The 19,144-nt window shown below is 35.2% G+C and overlaps 1 protein-coding gene across 1 annotated transcript in view; it reads left to right on the top strand.

The window, feature by feature from the left end:
* The window catches only part of Nup107 (nucleoporin 107), a 45,571-nt gene that overhangs the window by 4,306 nt on the left and 22,121 nt on the right, over positions 1-19,144 (top strand). The window contains exons 5-12 of the mRNA XM_026386635.2: positions 997-1,141; positions 3,097-3,200; positions 4,361-4,488; positions 5,168-5,216; positions 12,112-12,183; positions 12,591-12,679; positions 15,563-15,641; positions 18,537-18,650. Of these exons, the coding sequence (XP_026242420.2) occupies positions 997-1,141; positions 3,097-3,200; positions 4,361-4,488; positions 5,168-5,216; positions 12,112-12,183; positions 12,591-12,679; positions 15,563-15,641; positions 18,537-18,650 (780 nt within the window). The remainder of the gene's footprint in view (positions 1-996; positions 1,142-3,096; positions 3,201-4,360; positions 4,489-5,167; positions 5,217-12,111; positions 12,184-12,590; positions 12,680-15,562; positions 15,642-18,536; positions 18,651-19,144) is intronic.

Here is a 19,144-nt window from a genome sequence, read left to right as displayed (position 1 = left end):
AAATAAAATTATTTGCTTTAATATTTTTACCATATGTCTACTGCGAAGATTTGATTGTAGACCAAAGTACTTTCTTGCATTTCCTCTACATCAGAATTTCCAGATATAGCCTTTTCATACATAGATACTTCAGTTTCTGTCTCTGAGATATAAGGATACTTTTTTTTGCATATATTACTGTTAACACATGTAACTAACACAGTAATTCGTTATCATTTCAGACATCCATTTTATATCACTATTGCTTAATGACAAGGATGCTTTCTGAGAAATGCAGTGTTGGGTAATTTTGTTGTCATGATCATAGAGTGTACATATCAAACTAAGATGCTAGAGTGTCACTGGGTGATATGATTTTGTACAACACGGTCATTTATGTATTGTTTATGGAGCATAATATATATATAATGACTGTAGACATTATAGTACATATTTCAGTAAGTGCTTGAAGTTCCTGTTCTATCAAAATTTTTGTTGTTTTGTTTAAATCAGAATCCAGACAAGGTGAACACATTAGACATTTATGTATCTTTAAGTTTTCTAATGTGTAGTTCCTCATCTTTTTTTTTTTTTAATTACTATTAATTTGTTACAGAAAATGCATTATTTGTCCTGTACAGGTCCCCAAAAGTAAAAAATTGAGGTGAACTTACATGTAGGACTTTATTTTACCTACTAATAAGAGCATAAATTTTACAAAGTGTAATCTTCATTGGCTTTTTTTTAAATATTTTTTATTTTATTTTTATGTGGTGCTGAGGATCAAACCCAGTGCCTCATACTAGGCGAGTGCTCTACCTCTGAGCCACAACCCCAGCCCCTTCATTGACTTTTTTTAAAGGCATGAAATAATACATTGGAAAAAACAATTTTAAAACCCTGTTGGCTATCTTTTTAAAAATGAAAATCATATATGTAAGGTTTCAGTATTTTTTAACTTTATTTAGTATTAAAATATTTATTCACCTAATAACAATAGCTCCATTGCTTTTCAAGGTAACTAATCTGGATGACAGTAATTGGGCAGCTGCATTCTCATCACAGCGTTTAGGGCTCTTCACAAACACAGAGCCGCACAATGTAACAGAGGATGTAAATCTCAGTGCCGTTATGTTACGTGAAGATGATCCTGGAGAAGCTGGTAAAATGGCTTTTAAGTTTTGTGACAAAGTAGCTTTTCACTTTACAAAGGTCAAGGAAACTATCTCCTGTTCCTGAACATTATTAAATACTTTTTTGGTTGGGGGGAGTGCCATAAAAATTTTTTTTTTCCCAAAATACTGAAGACTAGAAGTTAAAGATATTGGCAGGGGTTACTTTCTTTTAAGATTTCTCTCCTTGGCTTACAGGTGGCCATTTTCCTCCCATGTTTTTACATAGTTTTCCTTCTATGTATAACATTGTTATGTAGGTTTTTCATTACTTTAGCATCATAAGCTAGCACTCATAGATGAGTGCTAGTCAATGTGCTTACCAGTAAGCATTATCTTATATAATACCATGGTCCTTTCCATAGTCTATTAAAGAGGTAATCATTCCCATTTTAGAGGAAAGGAAACTGCTACTCACAGGGGTTAAATTAGCTTGCTTAAGATCACCTGGCTAGGAAGGAATGGCAACTGGATTTGAAACTAAGCAGTTAGATTTCAGAGCCCTGCTCTTAATACTTCGGTAACCACTATTTTCTTGTAGCATTTGCTAGTAATATGTACCCAGGTATAGAGTGACTTAAAAATACTTTCTCCTTAGTCTATAAAATAGAAGAATTCCATTTTAAAGGCAATACCTTAAATATTGTACAATACTATACTAAAGTGTATGTATTTCCCCTGAGTAGAACATATTAGTGTCCAGTATCAACTCTTAGCTACTTTGATATGGAAAACTTAAAATACAATTCAGGTGTTCTAAAATTTGAACCATATACTGTTTTTTTTGTAATGATTGTCAATAACACAGAAAAGACTAATAACTACTACATCTTTGGAATCTTAAAAGACTTACACGTAACAAAAGAAAAATAAACTGGACTATATCAAAAGTTTAATCTTTCATGTATCAAAAGATATAATCAATAGAGCGAAAAGCAGCTAGGATATAATGAAAAAATATTTTAAATATATATCTGATAAGGAGTTCGTATCTAAAATGTATACATATATAAAACTCCCAAAACTTAACAATAAAACATTAATTTGGTTAAAAAAAAATAGGCAAATCTAGGCGGCACAGTGGTGCACACCAATTACTTAATCATTATAGAAATGTAAATTGAAACCATAAAATAACAACTATTGACAAGTATAGAGAAATCAAAACTCTCGTGTACTATTGTATTGGTGTGAATGTAAAATGGTACAGCCTCTGGAAAACAGTTTGGCAATTCCTCAAAAAACTAAAAATAATAATAATATTCATAGTACCTAGTATCCATTTTTAGATGAATGGAAGAATAAAATATAGTACTTACATAAAATAGAATAGTATTCAACTAAAAATGAAAGACATTCTGACATGTATTACAGCATGGATGAACCTTGAGGATGTTATGCTAAGTGCAATAAGTCAGTTTCAAAAAGACAAATATTGGGGCTGGGGTTGTGGCTTAGTGGTAGCATGTGCAAGGCATTGGGTTTGATTCTCAGCACTGCATATAAATAAATTAAATAAAGATCTATCAATAACCAATATATATATATATATATATATTTATGTATATATTTATATTTATATATATATATATATATTTAAAGACAAATATTGTATTATTATACTTAAAAGAAGTACTTAGAGTAGTCAGACTTCACAGAATAGAATGATGGTTGCCAGGGGCTTGAGAAATACAGGATGGGCATTTCTAATGTATATTTTTTTGCTAAGTGCAAATTTGTAATGTATATTTTACTGATTAAAATGTTTTAGGACTAGGATGTAGCTGAGTGGAAGAGTACTTGCCTAGCATGTAGAAGGCCCTGGGTTGGATCCTAGCACCACCAAATAAATAAACAGCAGTGAAAAGAAATTATTGTTTGTGTTTTCAAATAGAATTACCTAAAGTATGTCCTTTTTCTTTGTTTTCTTTTTAATGTGTTTTAGCATCCATGAGTATGTTTTCTGATTTCCTGCAGTCGTTTTTGAAGCACTCTTCAACTACAGTTTTTGACCTTGTGGAAGAGTATGAAAATATTTGTGGTAGTCAGGTAAACTAATTTTACTGCATCAAGGTCAAATTTCTGGACTTTCAGTTTTATTGAACAGTATGAACCTGTTACTTTCCATACTAATTTTAAAAGAAATGTCTTAGGAGCCAGGTGCTGTGGGTCATGCATTGAGGCATAAAAGTAGGCATACTTTGGAGGCTCAGGCAGGAGGATCAAAGACAACCTGGAAAATTTAGCAAGACCCTGTGTCAAAATAAAATTTTAAAAAGAGATGGGGATAAACCTCAGCACAAGAGCCCTTGATTCAATCCTCAGTAACACAAACAAACAAACAAACAAACAAATGCTTTAGGGGTGCAGTGGCAGGAGAGATAGGGTGGTCAGCCAGAGCATCTCTGCTTTTTATATATTGAAGGCCCATAATAAGATTTCTTTGGAGGAACAAAAGAAATCTGCTTAAAGAAAATAAAAAATGTACAGAGAATTCAATATTCAACAACAAGAAAACAATTGAAGTTTTAAAAATGTACCTTGGCTGCTGCTGTTGAATCTGAAATCTAAAGTTAATTAATCCCTACCACCCCTGTACTGGGAGTTGAACCCAGGGGCAGTATGTCACTGAACTACATTTCCAGTGGTTTTTAAAAATTTTTTATTTTGTGACAGGGTCTTGCTAAATTGCTAAGGCTAGCCTCCAAATTGTGATCCTCTGCTTCAGCTTCTTGAGTTGCTAGAATTACAGGCACGCACAACCATGCCTGGCTATAAAAGTATGTTAAACTCATATGTATATACTCACATAAATATGCCTTGCCCTAAATTTGGGTCATTTCTAGTGGGAATGTTATATTATGTTCAATTCAGAAAGACAGAAATAGGTTAGACCTCATGCTTGGTATGTGCCTTCAATTCCAGCGACTTGGGAGGCTGAGTCAGGAGGATTGCACATTTAAGGCCAGCCTCAGCATCTTAGACACTGTCTCAAAGTAAAAAATAAAATGAACTAGGATTTGGCTCAGTGGTAGAGTGCCCCTGGGTTCAATCCTCAGTATGCCCCCCCCCCAAAAAAAAAATGTAGAATAGGAAAGGTTTATAATGTATATATACATTTAACATTGTGTACTTAAAGAACTCAAAGTTACTTAAAAACTCAAAATTTTAGAAAATTAACCTCTTTAAATTTTGTGGTTTTAATTCAGGTGAATATACTGAGTAAAATAGTGAGCCGAGCAACCCCTGGACTGCAAAAGTTTTCAAAAACAGCCAGTATGCTGTGGCTTCTTCAACAGGAGATGGTCACATGGAGGCTGCTAGCTTCTTTGTATAGGTAAAATTGTATAGACTATAAATGAAATGAACATAAGGTAACAAACCAATAGGAAAATTAATTTGTAAGTTAGAGTAAGATGAGTTTGGAAATAAATTTTGCCATTTTTGAGGCTTATCATTTCTAATATAGTTGTCGGGTGAATTACAAGAAAAGAAAGGGCTTTCAGATCATAAAGCTGGTGACTAAAAAAAATTGGTTATGTATAAAGATTTAAGGAAAGTGCTAAAAATAGAGCAATACTTAGATGAAGATAGATTTAGAAAAAGAACTGAAAGTATACTTTATATAATGGAAGTTTGAAAAAAGTTAATCAAGTTTTCTATCTCATGCTCAGTGGTTTTGGCTTTTTACTGTTGCTTTCCATGCTGATGAGAAAATAAAGAAAATCATATTACTCTTATTTTTCCATATAGAAAAGGTATATGCATTAGCAGGTAGTCATTAGAGACCTTTTTGTAGTGTATATTTTTAGTAAACACCAGTTTTGTCCAGGTGTCAAATTCAACAGGCATTTACTACTCTTGTCTTGTATTCAAAGTTTAGTGATTAAGTAAATTGGAAACTCATTTGTTGGTGACAGAATGCATGTGTTCACATGCAATAGCTTAAAAGGTGAGTTCATACATTCATTCATGTAAAATTAAGACCTTTTCATTTTGTGTTATTTTTTCCTTAGGGACAGAATACAGTCTTCATTAGAAGATGAAAATATGTTTGCAATTGCTGTAAGTTTTATATTAGTTTTTTTCCTTTATAGATGCTTAAAAATTAAAATGTTTTTTAGTCATAAGATGTGATATTTCAATACTCCATCATGAATTTCTGCATTTAAAAAATTATACAAGTACATAAAAGATTACAACTTGGTAAAATGATCAAATCCTGATTTACATTACAGACTATAGGTAAAAGTCCTTCTTTATCCTCCTGACTATTCAGCATACCAATTTGGTTTGTATCCTACCAGATATTTTTCTGTGCAACTTTTTACATACACATTTTCTCGCATATAAGTTGTTTTTTTAACATACAGTATAATTTCATTTATTTATTATACTGAGTATTTTTGAGTTATATTTCTTAATTATTGTGTCAGTTCATATAGGTTTACCTTATTTTTTCATGGTAAATCAGAATATAAAGATGCCATAAGCATACATTTCCTGCTGGACAGATTTAGGATGTTTCCAGTATTTTTGCTATAGTAGTCCTATATTTCCAGAAGTACATTCCTTGGGCCAAAATTTGAGATTGTCATTACTTAATATGCCAGTTCTTATTCTTCGTTAATAGTTTATGAAAATGTTTATTCTGGTGACATATTAGCAATCATTTGATATTCCCAGCTGGGAAAATATCTCATTTTAATTTGTAAATCCTTAGTCACTAGTGAAATGTCATGTTTTTTCATTCACACCATACGTATTTATGAATTTGCATTCATATCCTTGGCTTATTTCCCTATTATTTATTTTCTTACTAATCCTTTTTTTATACATGTTAGCAATATTTTTCTGTTACTTGTTTTCTAACTCTATGAGTTCTTTTCCATTTTCATCTGATCACATGTCTTATGTTTTCCCTTTGTAAGCATTATCTTGTGTCGCATAAGGAAGGCCTTTCCTGTTTCACTTTATTTATTTATTTATTTTTGGTGAATCTAGGAATGCTTAACCACTGAGCTACAACCCGGCCCTTTTTTGTAATTTAGTTAGAGACAGGGTCTTGCTGAGTTGCTCAGGACCTCAATAAGTTGCTAAGGCTGGCTTTGAACTTGCAATCCTCCTGCCTCAGCCTCTGGAGCCTCAACCACTGGGATTACAAGTATGTTCCACCACATCTGGCTAATTATTTATTTGTTTGTATGTTTATTTATTTATAAGTAAAGCACCCCTGGGTGAGTTGAGCACTCTGGATTCAATCTCCAGTACCTCATTAAAAAAAAAAATTCACTGTTTCCTCCTAAATTTAACTTTTTAAAAAAAGTCAAAAGCTTACATAATAAGTTGGGTTTTTGTTTGTTTGTTTTGGAGAGAGAGAGAGAATTTTTTAATATTTATTTTTTGGCAGACACAACATCTTTGTTTGTATGTGGTGCTGAGGATCGAACCTGGGCCGCATGCATGCCAGGCGAGCACGCTACCACTTGAGCCACATCCCCAGCCCAACATAATAAGTTCTTGAATTTATCCAGTCTGAGTTTATCTATAAAGTAGGCGAGAAATTTAACTTTTTTCAAGTAAATATTCATTTATCCCGACAAGCCAACCTTTCTTCACTGATTTGTAATGCTAACTTTATAATATACCCAATCATATTTATACATGGAAGTTTTTGAATTGATTGATTCATTTGAAAGCCAGTACTATACAAAATGATTAACTCAAGAAATTTTAATATCTGGGTAGGATAAGTCCCCTCTCCCATTTATAAGTACAGTTTTGGCTATATTTTGCATAATATTTCCCTTGACAAACTTTATACTTCCCATTTTTAAAAAATCTTCAATGGTATATTTATTGAAATAATAGTGAATTTGTAGATTAATTTGGGGAAAAATGTTATCTTTACCATATTGAGTGTTCCCATTTGTAAAATGGTATCTCTTTCCATTCAGATCTTTCATATAGGTCTTGTGGTCTTCTCTATAAAGTTCTCTATGAATCCTACTATAAATGGATTCTCTTATATTTTCTAATTAGTTATTACTGTCAAATGGAAAGTTACTGATTTATGTGTAGCATTCTTATTTGCCATCTTTCTGAGCTCTCTTACCATCTCTAATAGTTTTTCCTTTTGATTTTATTGGATACTCTATGTCTTTAGTAATCATCTACAAATACTAAGTTTCCCTTACTCCTTTATAGTCATTATCCCTCTTTCTTTTTTTTGGTTTTGGGGGTGCCAGGTACCAGGGATTGAACTCAGGGGCACTCGACCACTAAGCCATATCCCCAGCCCTGTTTTATATTTTATTTAGAGACAGGGTCTCACTAAGTTGCTTAGTGCCTTACTTTTGCTAAGGCTAGCTTTGAACTGGTGATCCTCCTGCCTGAACCTCGGAGCCGCTGGGATTAATAGGTGTGTGCCACCATGCCCGCTGGCTCTCTATTTATTTTTTTTGTTGTTGGTACTGGGGATTGAACCTGAGGGCCTTTACCACTGAGCTATATCCCCATACAACATGAAATTATATCACTAATAGCAGACATTCTTTTCTTGTTCCTGAAAAGAATGTTTCTGTTTCATCCTTACATTTGATGGCTCACCACAGATTAAGAATATTTTTTCCTCCTAATTTACTAAGACGGAATGGGTATTGAATGCAGTCAAATGTTTTTTTTGTTTTGTTTTGTTTTAGCTTCTATAGATACTTGCTTTACTTTATTAGTGCAATAACTTGTAATAATAGTTTCACTAATATCAGATTATCTCAGGGTAAGCTGTCAGTCATATTGTATTCCTAAATATACTAATAAATTCTGTTAGCTAACATTTGATTTAGGACTTCCCTAAGTATGGTTTCTTCCTTTCTTTCTTTTTGGTAACATTATCATCCTTTTGGTGTCTAGAGTCCTGCTGCCTCTCCAGAACATGTTCAGAAATCTTCTATCTTTTTTTGTATCCTGTTGAAGAATGTAAAATTATTTGTTCTTTGAAGTCTTAAAAAAACATGCCTGTATCCAGCACTCAGGGCTGAGGCAGGAGGATCAGTTGAGCCCATGAGTTCAGACTAGCATAAGCAACAGTTTAGTGAGAACCCATCTCAAAAACAAAACATTGAGACCAGATGCCTTCTTTTTTTTTTTTTTTTTTTTTAAGAGAGAGGGAGAGAGAGAGAGAGAGAGAGAGAGAGAGAGAATTTTAATATTTTTTAGTTATTGGCAGACACAACATCTTTGTTTGTATGTGGTGCTGAGGATCGAACCCGGGCCGGACGAATGCCAGGCGAGCGCGCTACCACTGAACCACATCTCCAGCCTGAGACCAGATGCCTTCTGAGGGTTTAATTATTTATCTTTTGATTTCAAAAGTAATTGAGCCTAGCACAGTGGTGCACACCAATAATCCCAGCAGCTCCAGAGACTGAGGTAGGAGGATCTCAAGTTCAAAACCAGCCTCAGCAAAATCGAGGTGCTAAGCAATTCAGTGAGACCATCAGACCCTGTCTCTTAATAAAATACAAAATAGGGCTAGGGCTAGGGATGGGGCTGAGTGGCAGAATGCCCCTGAGTTCAATCCCCAGTACACTCCCCTACCGCTACCCCCGCAAAAAAAAAAAAAAAAAAGTAATTAATGTTTGAAGTATATAAGGAAAAGAGAATAATATGTATTTTTAAAATAAATAACTAAACTATCTATGTCTATTAGTCTGCATTTTAACCTAAAATATTTTTAGTATCTTTCCAATCTCTTAATTATTTATTCCACAAATACCAAAAAAGTAACATACACATTTAAGGAAGGTACTTATATTTGCATACTCATTGAACTCACTTATTAGTTCTCATAATTTCCTAGTGACTGTTTTTATATTTATTTTTCAGTTATACACAATACCTTTAGTTTGTTTGTTTTTATGTGGTGCTGAGGATTGAACCCAGGGCCTCGAATGTGCTAGGCAAGTGCTCTACTAATGAGCCACAACCCTTGGATTTGATTTTTCCAAGTAGGCAATTCTATTATCTATACATAATAATGGCTTTGATTCTTTTTCCCATATTTATTAGTATATAGTTCTTTTTTTTTTTTTAAGAGAGAGAGAGGAGAGAGAGAGAGAGAATTTTTAATATTTATTTTTTAGTTCTCGGCGGACACAACAACTTTGTTGGTATGTGGTGCTGAGGATCGAACCCGGGCCGCACGCATGCCAGGCGAGCGCGCTACCGCTTGAGCCACATCCCCAGCCCCAGTATATAGTTCTTTTTCTGATTTTATTGTGGTAGCTAGAATTTTTTAGGTAAAGTTGAATAATAGAGATTCTTCTTTTAGTCTGCTGCATTTTAAAGGAAGTGTCTCACTTTACAGTTAGAAATAGTACTTGCTAGAGGTTTTAATCAGATAGTTACACTATTCTTCTAATTTGTGAATTGTTTGCATGTTTGTGTGTTGCTAGGCATTGAATCCAGGGCCTTGTACTTTCTAGTCAGGCGCCCTCCCACTGAGCTATACCCCTATCCCTTTTTATTTTTATTTTTTTAATCTTTATTTTATTTACTTATTTTTATGTGGTGCTGAGGATCAAACTCAGGGCCTCACACATGCTAGGCGAGCGCTGTACTGCTGAGTCACAACCTCAGCCCTCCTTTTATTTTGAGACAGATTCTCACTAAGTTACCCAGCCTGGGACTTAGGATTCTCATGCCTCAGCCTTCTTAGAAGCTGGGATTACAGGCATTTGCCACCATGTCCAACTTGAAGTTTTGTTTTGTTTTGTTTTTTAATCAAATGATATTTTGGCATTAATCAATAAGTTCATGTAGGCTGAAGATACAGTTCAGTGGTGGATTGGTTGCCTACCACATGTGAGGCCTTGGGTTTAGTGGCCAGAACTGTTTAAAAAAAAAAATAGAAGTTAATATAGCTTTTCTCTTTTTATTTAACATTTACTTTTTTTTTTTTAGTTGTAGGTGGTCACAATACCTTTATTTTATTTTTATGTGGTGCTGAGTATGGAACCTACCCAGTGCCTCATGCAGGTTAGGCGAGTGCTCTTCCTCTGAACCACAACCCCAGCCCAGCTTTTCTCTTTTAACCCATAAATAAAATAGATTAATAGATATGACTCATGCTTGAACTAGTCACAATATATTATCCTTTTCATATACTGTTTATGGTTACTTTGCTTCTATTTCTATAATGTTGTCATTTCAAGTCAGTCTTTTTTTTTTCTTTCTTTTTTTTTTATTGGTTGTTCAAAACATTACAAAGCTCTTGACATATCATATTTCATACATTAGATTCAAGTGGGTTATGAACTCCCATTTTTACCCCAAATACAGATTGCAGAATCACATCGGTTAACATCCACATTTTTACATAATGCCATATTAGTAACTGTTGTATTCTGCTACCTTTCCTATCCTCTACTATCCCCCCTCCCCTCCCCTCCCATCTTCTCTCTCTACCCCATCTACTGTAATTCATTTGTCTCCTTGTTTTTTTTTTTTCCATTCTCCTCACAACGTCTTATATGTAATTTTGTATAACAATGAGGGTCTCCTTCCATTTCCATGCAATTTCCCTTTTCTCTCCCTTTCCCTCCCACCTCATGTCTCTGTTTAATGTTAATCTTTTCCTTCTGCTCTTCCTCCCTGCTCTGTTCTTAGTTGCTCTCATTATATCAAAGAAGACATTTGGCATTTGTTTTTTAGGGATTGGCTAGCTTCACTTAGCATAATCTGCTCTAATGCCATCCATTTCCCTGCAAACTCCATGATTTTGTCATTTTTTAGTGCTGCGTAATACTCCATGGTGTATAAATGCCACATTTTTTTTTATCCATTCATCTATTGAAGGGCATCTGGGTTGGTTCCACAGTCTAGCTATTGTGAATTGCGCTGCTATGAACGTCGATGTGGCAGTATCCCTGTAGTACGCTCTTTTAAGGTCTTCAGGGAATAGTCCGAGAAGGGCAATAGCTGGGTCAAATGATGGTTCCATTCCCAGCTTTCCCAGGAATCTCCATACTGCTTTCCAAATTTGCAGTCCCACCAGCAATGTAGAAGAGTACCCTTTTCCCCACATCCTCGCCAGCACTTGTTGTTGTTTGACTTCCTAATGGCTGCCAATCTTACTGGAGTGAGATGGTATCTTAGGGTGGTTTTGATTTGCATTTCTCTGACTGCTAGAGATGGTGAACATTTTTTCATGTACTTGTTGATTGATTGTATGTCCTCCTCTGAGAAGTGTCTGTTCAGGTCCTTGGCCCATTTGTTGATTGGGTTATTTGTTATCTTATTGTTTAATATTTTGAGTTTTTTGTATACTCTGAATATTAGGGCTCTATCTGAAGTGTGAGGAGTAAAAATTTGTTCCCATGATGTAGGCTCCCTATTTACCCCTCTTATTGTTTCTCTTGCTGAGAAAAAACTTTTTAGTTTAAGTAAGTCCCATTTGTTGATTCTTGTTATTAACCCTTCAAGTCAGTCTTAAAAGCCTTGGATTACATTTAGGTTTTACTACTTACTATCTTCTGCCATGTTAATGAAAAGATTTTTAAAGTTCATTTTTTTTAACTATTTTATTTTGCTTATTTTTCACTGAAGCAACACATTGGGGAAATAGAACTTTTACATTCTGATTGTAATAAATTGAAATATCAGGCAAGAGCAGCTACAAATTAATCTAATCAGGTTGAAATTTATAGATATTTTTCAAAGATGAATATACAGGACTGGGTGTGTAGTTCTGTGGTTGAGTGATTACCTAGTACATGCAAGGCTCTGCATTCAATCCCTAGCACTACCAAAAAGAAAAAAAAAAAAGATGAATTTGCATATTGACTATATAGTAAGACGTGTGGGTATTAAATATACTTACTTCTGGTTGGCTTTTATTTTTCTGTTGAAATAATATTCTTACAGCATCTTCTTTTCTTTTTTTATGTACTTGTAATAGGCTATTAATGCCAGTGAGAAAACAGTTGTGGAAGCTTTATTTCAGAGAGATTCACTTGTTCGACAAAGTCAGGTATGTCTAGAAATTTTAAATTTTGTTTCTAAAGAAATAGAGAAAATTTAAATGACATACAATTTAAAACTGAAGTTTTTAAAATGTAAAACCTTTTCTTTCTACTTGATTCTTTTATTGGTAACTCAAAGAAATTTGGAAAGTTGTTCTTTAATTTTTAAATGACAGTGTTTTGCATAAAATAACAATCCTGTTTCCAGGAATAGCCTGTTAAAAAACTGTATTGTTCCTATGGAATATTTTATTCTTTTCTCAAAATATTTGTTTGTCTTAAAGAAGTAGAATAGTGTTTGGAAAAATTGTTACTTGACATTTTTAAAATCAGAAATTACTTAAATGAAGGGTAGGAGTTCCACTACAAATGAAACACCAGATTTTATAATTATTACTAATATTTTTTTTCTTAGCTGGTGGTAGATTGGTTGGAGAGTATTGCCAAAGATGAAATTGGAGATTTTTCTGATAATATTGAGTTTTATGCAAAATCAGTATATTGGTAAGTCACTGAGCTTTTGTTCCTGAATTCACTTAATGTTTATTTTGTTTACTTATCTTTCAGTAAATGTTTATTCAGTTTTTACTTGGTTTAAATTGTGAGCAAAACAGATAAAGCTCTGTCTTTATGCAGTTTATAATTGTTTAAGAGAGTTAAACAGCAAATAAATATATGTCCTGTTGGAGAGTTAAGAACTTTGGGAGAAAAGTAAATTAGTTAATTAATAGAGGATGGCAATGAGTGGAAGAGGTGGTCAGGGAAAGGTTTACTAATGTGAAAGATAGTAAGAGGTGAGCACAATAGCACATACCTGTAATCCTAGTGATTTGGGAGACTAATGCAGGAGTTTTGCAAGTTTTGAGGCCAGCCTTAAATGTAACTGAGTGGTAAAGCATTCCTGGGTTCAATCGCCAGTACCTCCACCACCCCTGGGGAAGAAACAAAAAAGATAGTAAGAGACTTTTAAAGGAATAAAGGAGACTGGGAGCATTGGTACATGCCGGTGAGTCCCAGTTACTTGGGAGGCTGAGAAAGAAGGATCACAAGTGTGAGGCCAGCCTGGGCAATTTAATGAGATCCTGCCACAAAAAAAAAAAAAAAAAAAGGCGGGGGAATATAGCTCAGTGATAGAGTACTTGCCTAGGATACATGGGGCTCTGGATTCAATCCCCAGTATCACCAAAAAAATAAGATAAGAAGAAAGAAAAGAAAGGAGGCAAGTTGTGCAAAAAGTTGGCATGACAAATGTTCTGAGGTAGAATAGAAACCTCAAAGATCCTGAAAAGGAAAAGTATTTGCACAGTTAGGCCACTGTGAACAGAAAAGGAAATGAGATTGGAGCGAGCCAGCTCAGATGAGACTTACACTTAGGCCAATATAAAGATTTTAGGCTTTATTCTAAATGTAATGGAAGACCTTGAGAATAAAAGAATGACATGATCCAACTTATGTGTTCAAATAATCATCTTGCTGCTTTTTAAAAATAATCATATTTTGATCATCAGGAAGACACTTCTGCTATGTTTCCACTTATATTTTGTTTATTAAAAATTTCCCCACATCCTTCAGTGCTTCTAAATTATTATAGCACCTTGAAGCCAAAAACACCCCTAGGTTAAAAGAACAATTTATTTTAGTACTTAAAAATATTTAGATTGCCCTTGAATTCAGTAATATGTTTATATAGAGTCTATAGCTCTTTTCTCTGCTTAACTAGGAAATTAGAACTACTCAGTGTTTGTTAAAAATTAAATCCTGAGTAGTGATTTTTCTGAAAGGAGGAGAAAGTTTCATTTTCAGGAAAAAAAAAATTTTCTTGATTAAATTTTCCTGATAAGATTTTTGCGACTTTTTCATGAGCTAGTCTTTTCTAAAAAATGATCAGTGATATAGATCCCCACTTATGTGTTTGGTTTTGTTTGTTTGTTTGTTTGTAATACTGGAAATTGAACTTAGGAGCATTCTACTAATGAGTTTTTTTTTTTTTATTTTTCTGAGACGGGATCTTGCTAAATTCCCCCAGGCTGTCCTCAGACTTGTAATCCTCCTACCCCAGCTTCCTGAATAGTTGGGATTATATGCACCACCATACCCAGTGATAATTTGGTTTTAACTAAAGCATCAAAGCAATCCAGTGGGAATGGAATCTCTTTTCAACAAACTGCAGAAAAACATCTGTAAAAAAGTTTCCTCGAATTATATCCAACAATTAATGTAAAATGCATCATCATCCTAAATGTAGAAACTAAACCCATATGCTTTAAATAGAAACATAAGAAGATATCTTTGTGACTTGAGGACAGGCAAATGTTTTCTATGTCACAGAAAGCAGTTATCAGAGAGAAAAAATGACTTCATCAAAGTTAAAGAATCTCACTTAAAGACACCATTAAGAAAATAAGTGGGAACAAGACACAGACTAGTAGAAACAGAAGAATACAACCCTATTAAAAAGGATAACCCCAGGCTGGGGATATAGCTCAATTGGTAGAGTGCTTGCCTTGCATGCATAAGGCCCTGGATCAATCCCCAGCCCCATTTAAAAAAAATAAAAATGATAATCCAGTAAAAAGGGCAGAAATGTAAAAAGCACCTCATAAAAACAGGTCAGTGCTGGGTATGTTGACACACACCTATAATCCTAGCAATTTGGGAGGCTGAGCCTGGAGGATCACGAGTTCACAAGGCCAGCTTCAGCAACTAAGTGAGGCTCTAAACAACTTAGTGATAACTGACTCAAAATAAAACATAAAAAAAGGCTAGGAATGTGGCCTGGTAGTAAAGCATCAATCTCCCAGTGACAAAAAAAAAAAAAAAGGAAAACAAAAAAACAGGTGAATGAAAAAGTGTTCAACATCATTAGTCATCTGAGTCAAACTGCCTCTTGCACATTTTTCCCCTAGGTTTATAGTCTTTTTTTTTTTTTTAAAGAGAGAGAGAGAGAATTTTTTTAATATTTATTTTTCAGTACTTGGCGGACACAACATCTTTGTTTGTATGTGGTGCTGAGGATCGAACCCGGGCCGCACACATGCCAGGCGAGTGCGCTACCGCTTGAGCCACATCCCCAGCCCCGGTTTATAGTCTTATTACTTTGACTTGATTTGATTTTTTTTTTTTTTTAGATATAGCCTATTTTAAGCTGACGCACACTTGTAATCCCAGTGGCTCAGGAAGCTGAGGGAGGAGGATCCGTGAGGTCAAAGCCAGCCTCAGCAAATCAAGGCACTAAGCAACTCAGTGAGATCCTGTCTCTAAAAAAAATACAAAATAGGGGTAGGCATGTGGCTTAGTGGTCGAGTACCCCTGAGTTCAATCCCCAGTACCAAAAGAAGTAGGCCTATTTTAAATGGCCTCTTTAAAAATATTTTTTTTTTCTTTCAGGGAAAATACTCTCCATACCTTAAAACAACGACAGCTAGCTTCTTACATGGGAAGTGTCCGTCCACTTGTCACTGAATTGGTATGTATTCTTTTTTTGGTGTGTGGATTAAATCCAGGACTTTGTGCTTTGCATGTGAGGCAGACACTCAACCCACTGAGCTATTTCCCCAGCCCTGGTATGTATTCTTGAAATGAAGGATGTCTTTAGTGATAGTTTTAAAAATTTTAAGAGCTGAAAATTTTCTCATGGAACCTTATTTTAGTCTTCAGAAGGCTTGTATGCACTAACATTTTACTCTGAAATAACTAAGTTTCATTTTAATTTGATGGAATGTATTTGAACATATGCAGGCCTGTAAATTGTAAAAGAATACAGAAAGTGTACCTGATAATACCTGATATACCCCGTATTAGAAACAAATTAATTTTGATCTTACCAGTTTGACACTTCAACTAAGAAGAGGCTCTTCTTGGGAGGAAGTAGCTCTTCTCTATAGAAAGTAGGGGGAAAGAACAAATCCTTGAACATTAGCTTGAGGTTAGAAAGATTATTTTAGGATATGAGTGATAGAAATAACAGTGGATTTGGAAAGAACAGGAGCTGAACTATTTCAGAAATAGAGCTTTATTGGGCTGGGGTTGTGGCTTAGTGGTAGAGCACTTGCCTTGTGTGAAGCCCTGGGTTCGACTCTCAGCACCACATATAAATAAATGAATAAAATAAAGGTCCATCAACAACCAAAAAATTAAAAAAAAAAATAGAGCTTTGTGGCTGACAATGATATGTAAAATGTTTATATGATAAGTGAGAGAAATAAGCAGTAGTTGGAAAAATTTATAAAATTCTGTTTGGTAACAGAGGTGGGTTTTGAGGAAATTGTCTAGAAATTACCCAAACAATAAATTGTTACTAAGTTACTTTGCAGCAAGCAACAGCTGAAAATCATTTATTGTTTTCTTTCTTTTTTTTTTTTTTTTTTTTTTTTGGTACGGGGATTGAAATTGGGGTGCTTAACCACTGAGCCACATCCTCAGCCCTTTTTTTTTTTGTATTATATTTAGACAGGGTTTCACTGAGTTGGTTAGGGTCTCACTAAGTTCAGAGGCTGGCTTTGAACTTCCAGTTCTTCTGGCTTAGCCTCCTGAGCCACTGGGATTACAGGCATGTACCACTGGCTCATCTTACTGGCTCATTTACTCTTCATAACTAGAAAGTGGTGATTTCCTTTTCCTAGAGAGAGACCGTGATCCAAAATTGAATGATTGTGTCCTCAGAATATTTGTGAATTGACCTATTATGGATTCCATTTTCTGAATTGATCGTCATAGTACAATACACTAGTAACATTTAAAATAAGAATTATTTCAGGTCACATTAAATTATGTTTTTGTTTGAAATTCACTCTGCCGCTCGACCGACCAGCGCACGAGCTTCATAAAAGAAGGTTTGAAGCATAGAAATTTACTAGTGAGTTTTAATAAAGAGTCATACTCTCATTACCTTTAATTCCCAGCTCCGGAGACGGCTTCTCCTAGCTCCCGCCTCCAGCCACCTAATGTGGTGGCGAGGTTTGCAGAAGAGGCCAGAGAGAGAGGGAGACATGCCAGGGAGTGAGCTTTTATTGGGGAACAAAAAATTCAAGGGAAAATCCCATCCAATGAAGGTTGAAGGGGGCAGCATCCCAAGGTCAGGGCCAACTATTGGGTCTTCAGGTCAGTGGCCAGGCATACCTCCACACGGACAAGCCTTCGTACCTGGGACAGGGTGGGGAAGGCTCTGACACAGTTGTGTCTAAGCGCCTCTCACCCAGCCAGGAAGGTAACTCAAATCACGTGCGAGGATGGCCTCCCACATTCACCATGTAGATAATGTGGTGTTTGCTGCTAAAATGAGTATAGTGTATTATACTCAATGTTTAAAGGCATACAAAAGGTAGTAAATAGGAATAACCATTTTAGGGGATGTTAACCTATTAGAAACCTGATTAATTTTTAATTGGACATTGTTGTGTTCTACATGACATTAATCCTAAAATGGGTACTTAACAGGTTCTCTTTTCATGTTCTCAGAAAGTGCCAATAAACACTAGTGACAGGGTAGATTCCTTCAGTTTTTCCTGTGTTCTAAGTACCTTGGCTGTGTAAGTGCAATGATAGAATGAAGCTCTGTTAACATCCAATGTCATCCAGTGTTAACCTAGGCTAAGTTGGGCTATGCTAGTAGTCTTCCTAAACTAACTGATCTAAACATGTACACTTACTTGTAATTGTAAGCCAAGATCATTTTTTGTTTGTTTGTTTGGGTACTGGGGATTGAATCCAGAGACATTTTAACACACTGAGCTATATCCCCAAAGCTTTTTATTTTTTATTTTTTTTTTAAAGAGAGAGTGAGAAAGGAGAGAGAGAGAGAGAGAGAATTTTTAATATTTATTTTTTAGTTCTCGGCGGACACAACATCTTTGTTGGTATGTGGTGCTGAGGATCGAACCCGGGCCACACGCATGCCAGGCGAGCGCGCTACCGCTTGAGCCACATCCCCAGCCCCCAGCTTTTTATTTTTTAAGACAAGAGACTCACTTAGTTGCTTAGGGCCTTGCTAAGTTGCTGAGTCTGGCCTCAAATTTGCCATTCTCCTGCCTCAGCCTCCCAGGCTGCCTGGATTACAGTGTGCACCATTGTGCCCAGCCCAGGATTGTTTTAAGTGAGGCTCAGACAATTGTGTGACTATTTTGAACTCTTGTGACACTTTTATTTTCCTTAGTACTTAACTAGACTATAAAGGAATTAAATTCAGGATACATTTATTGTCTCATTATGATGTTTGTAAAGTATGTAGGTATAGGTTAGGGGTATAACTCAGTGGTAGAGCGCTTGCCTAGCATGTATAGTGCCTTGGGTTTGATCCCCAACACCTCAAAAATAAATGAATGAATGAATGATCTGTAGTTGATGATGATTTGTATTTTTACAGGATCCTGATGCTCCCATAAGACAGAAAATGCCACTTGATGATCTGGATAGAGAAGATGAAGTTAGATTACTCAAGTATCTTTTCACTCTAATTCGGGCTGGAATGACAGAAGAGGTAAATCATGTAATACCCTGCTTGCTCTTTTTTTTTTTTTTTTTTTTTTTTTTGTACTAGAGATTGAACCTAAGGGTGCTTGACCACTGAGCCACATCCCATCCTTTTTTAAATTTTTTTTTAAATTTTGAGACAGGGTCTTGCTAATTTTTGAGGCTGACCTTGAGCCTTGAATTTGCAGTCCTCCTGCTTTGCCTCCCAACCTGCTGGGATTATAGGCATCTGCCACTATGCCTGGCTTCTACATCTAAATTTTTTTGGTACCAGGGATTGAACCCAGGAGCACTTAACCATGAAGTATATCCCCACCCACTTTTCATTGTTATGTATTTATTTTTAAAAATTTTTTGTAGTTGTAGATGGATGGCATGCCTTTATTTTATTTGTTTATTTTTATGTAGTGCTAAGGATCGAACCCAGTGCCTCATACAAGCTAGGCAAGTGCTCTGCCACTGAGTTACAGCCTCAGCCCTTATTTTTCCTTAGAGATAGAG

The sequence above is a fragment of the Urocitellus parryii genome, chromosome 5 (assembly GCF_045843805.1).
Source record: "Urocitellus parryii isolate mUroPar1 chromosome 5, mUroPar1.hap1, whole genome shotgun sequence".
Taxonomy (NCBI): domain Eukaryota; kingdom Metazoa; phylum Chordata; class Mammalia; order Rodentia; family Sciuridae; genus Urocitellus; species Urocitellus parryii.
The sequence above is the reverse complement of the archived record's forward strand: the minus strand, read 5'-3'. Positions and strand labels throughout refer to the sequence as shown.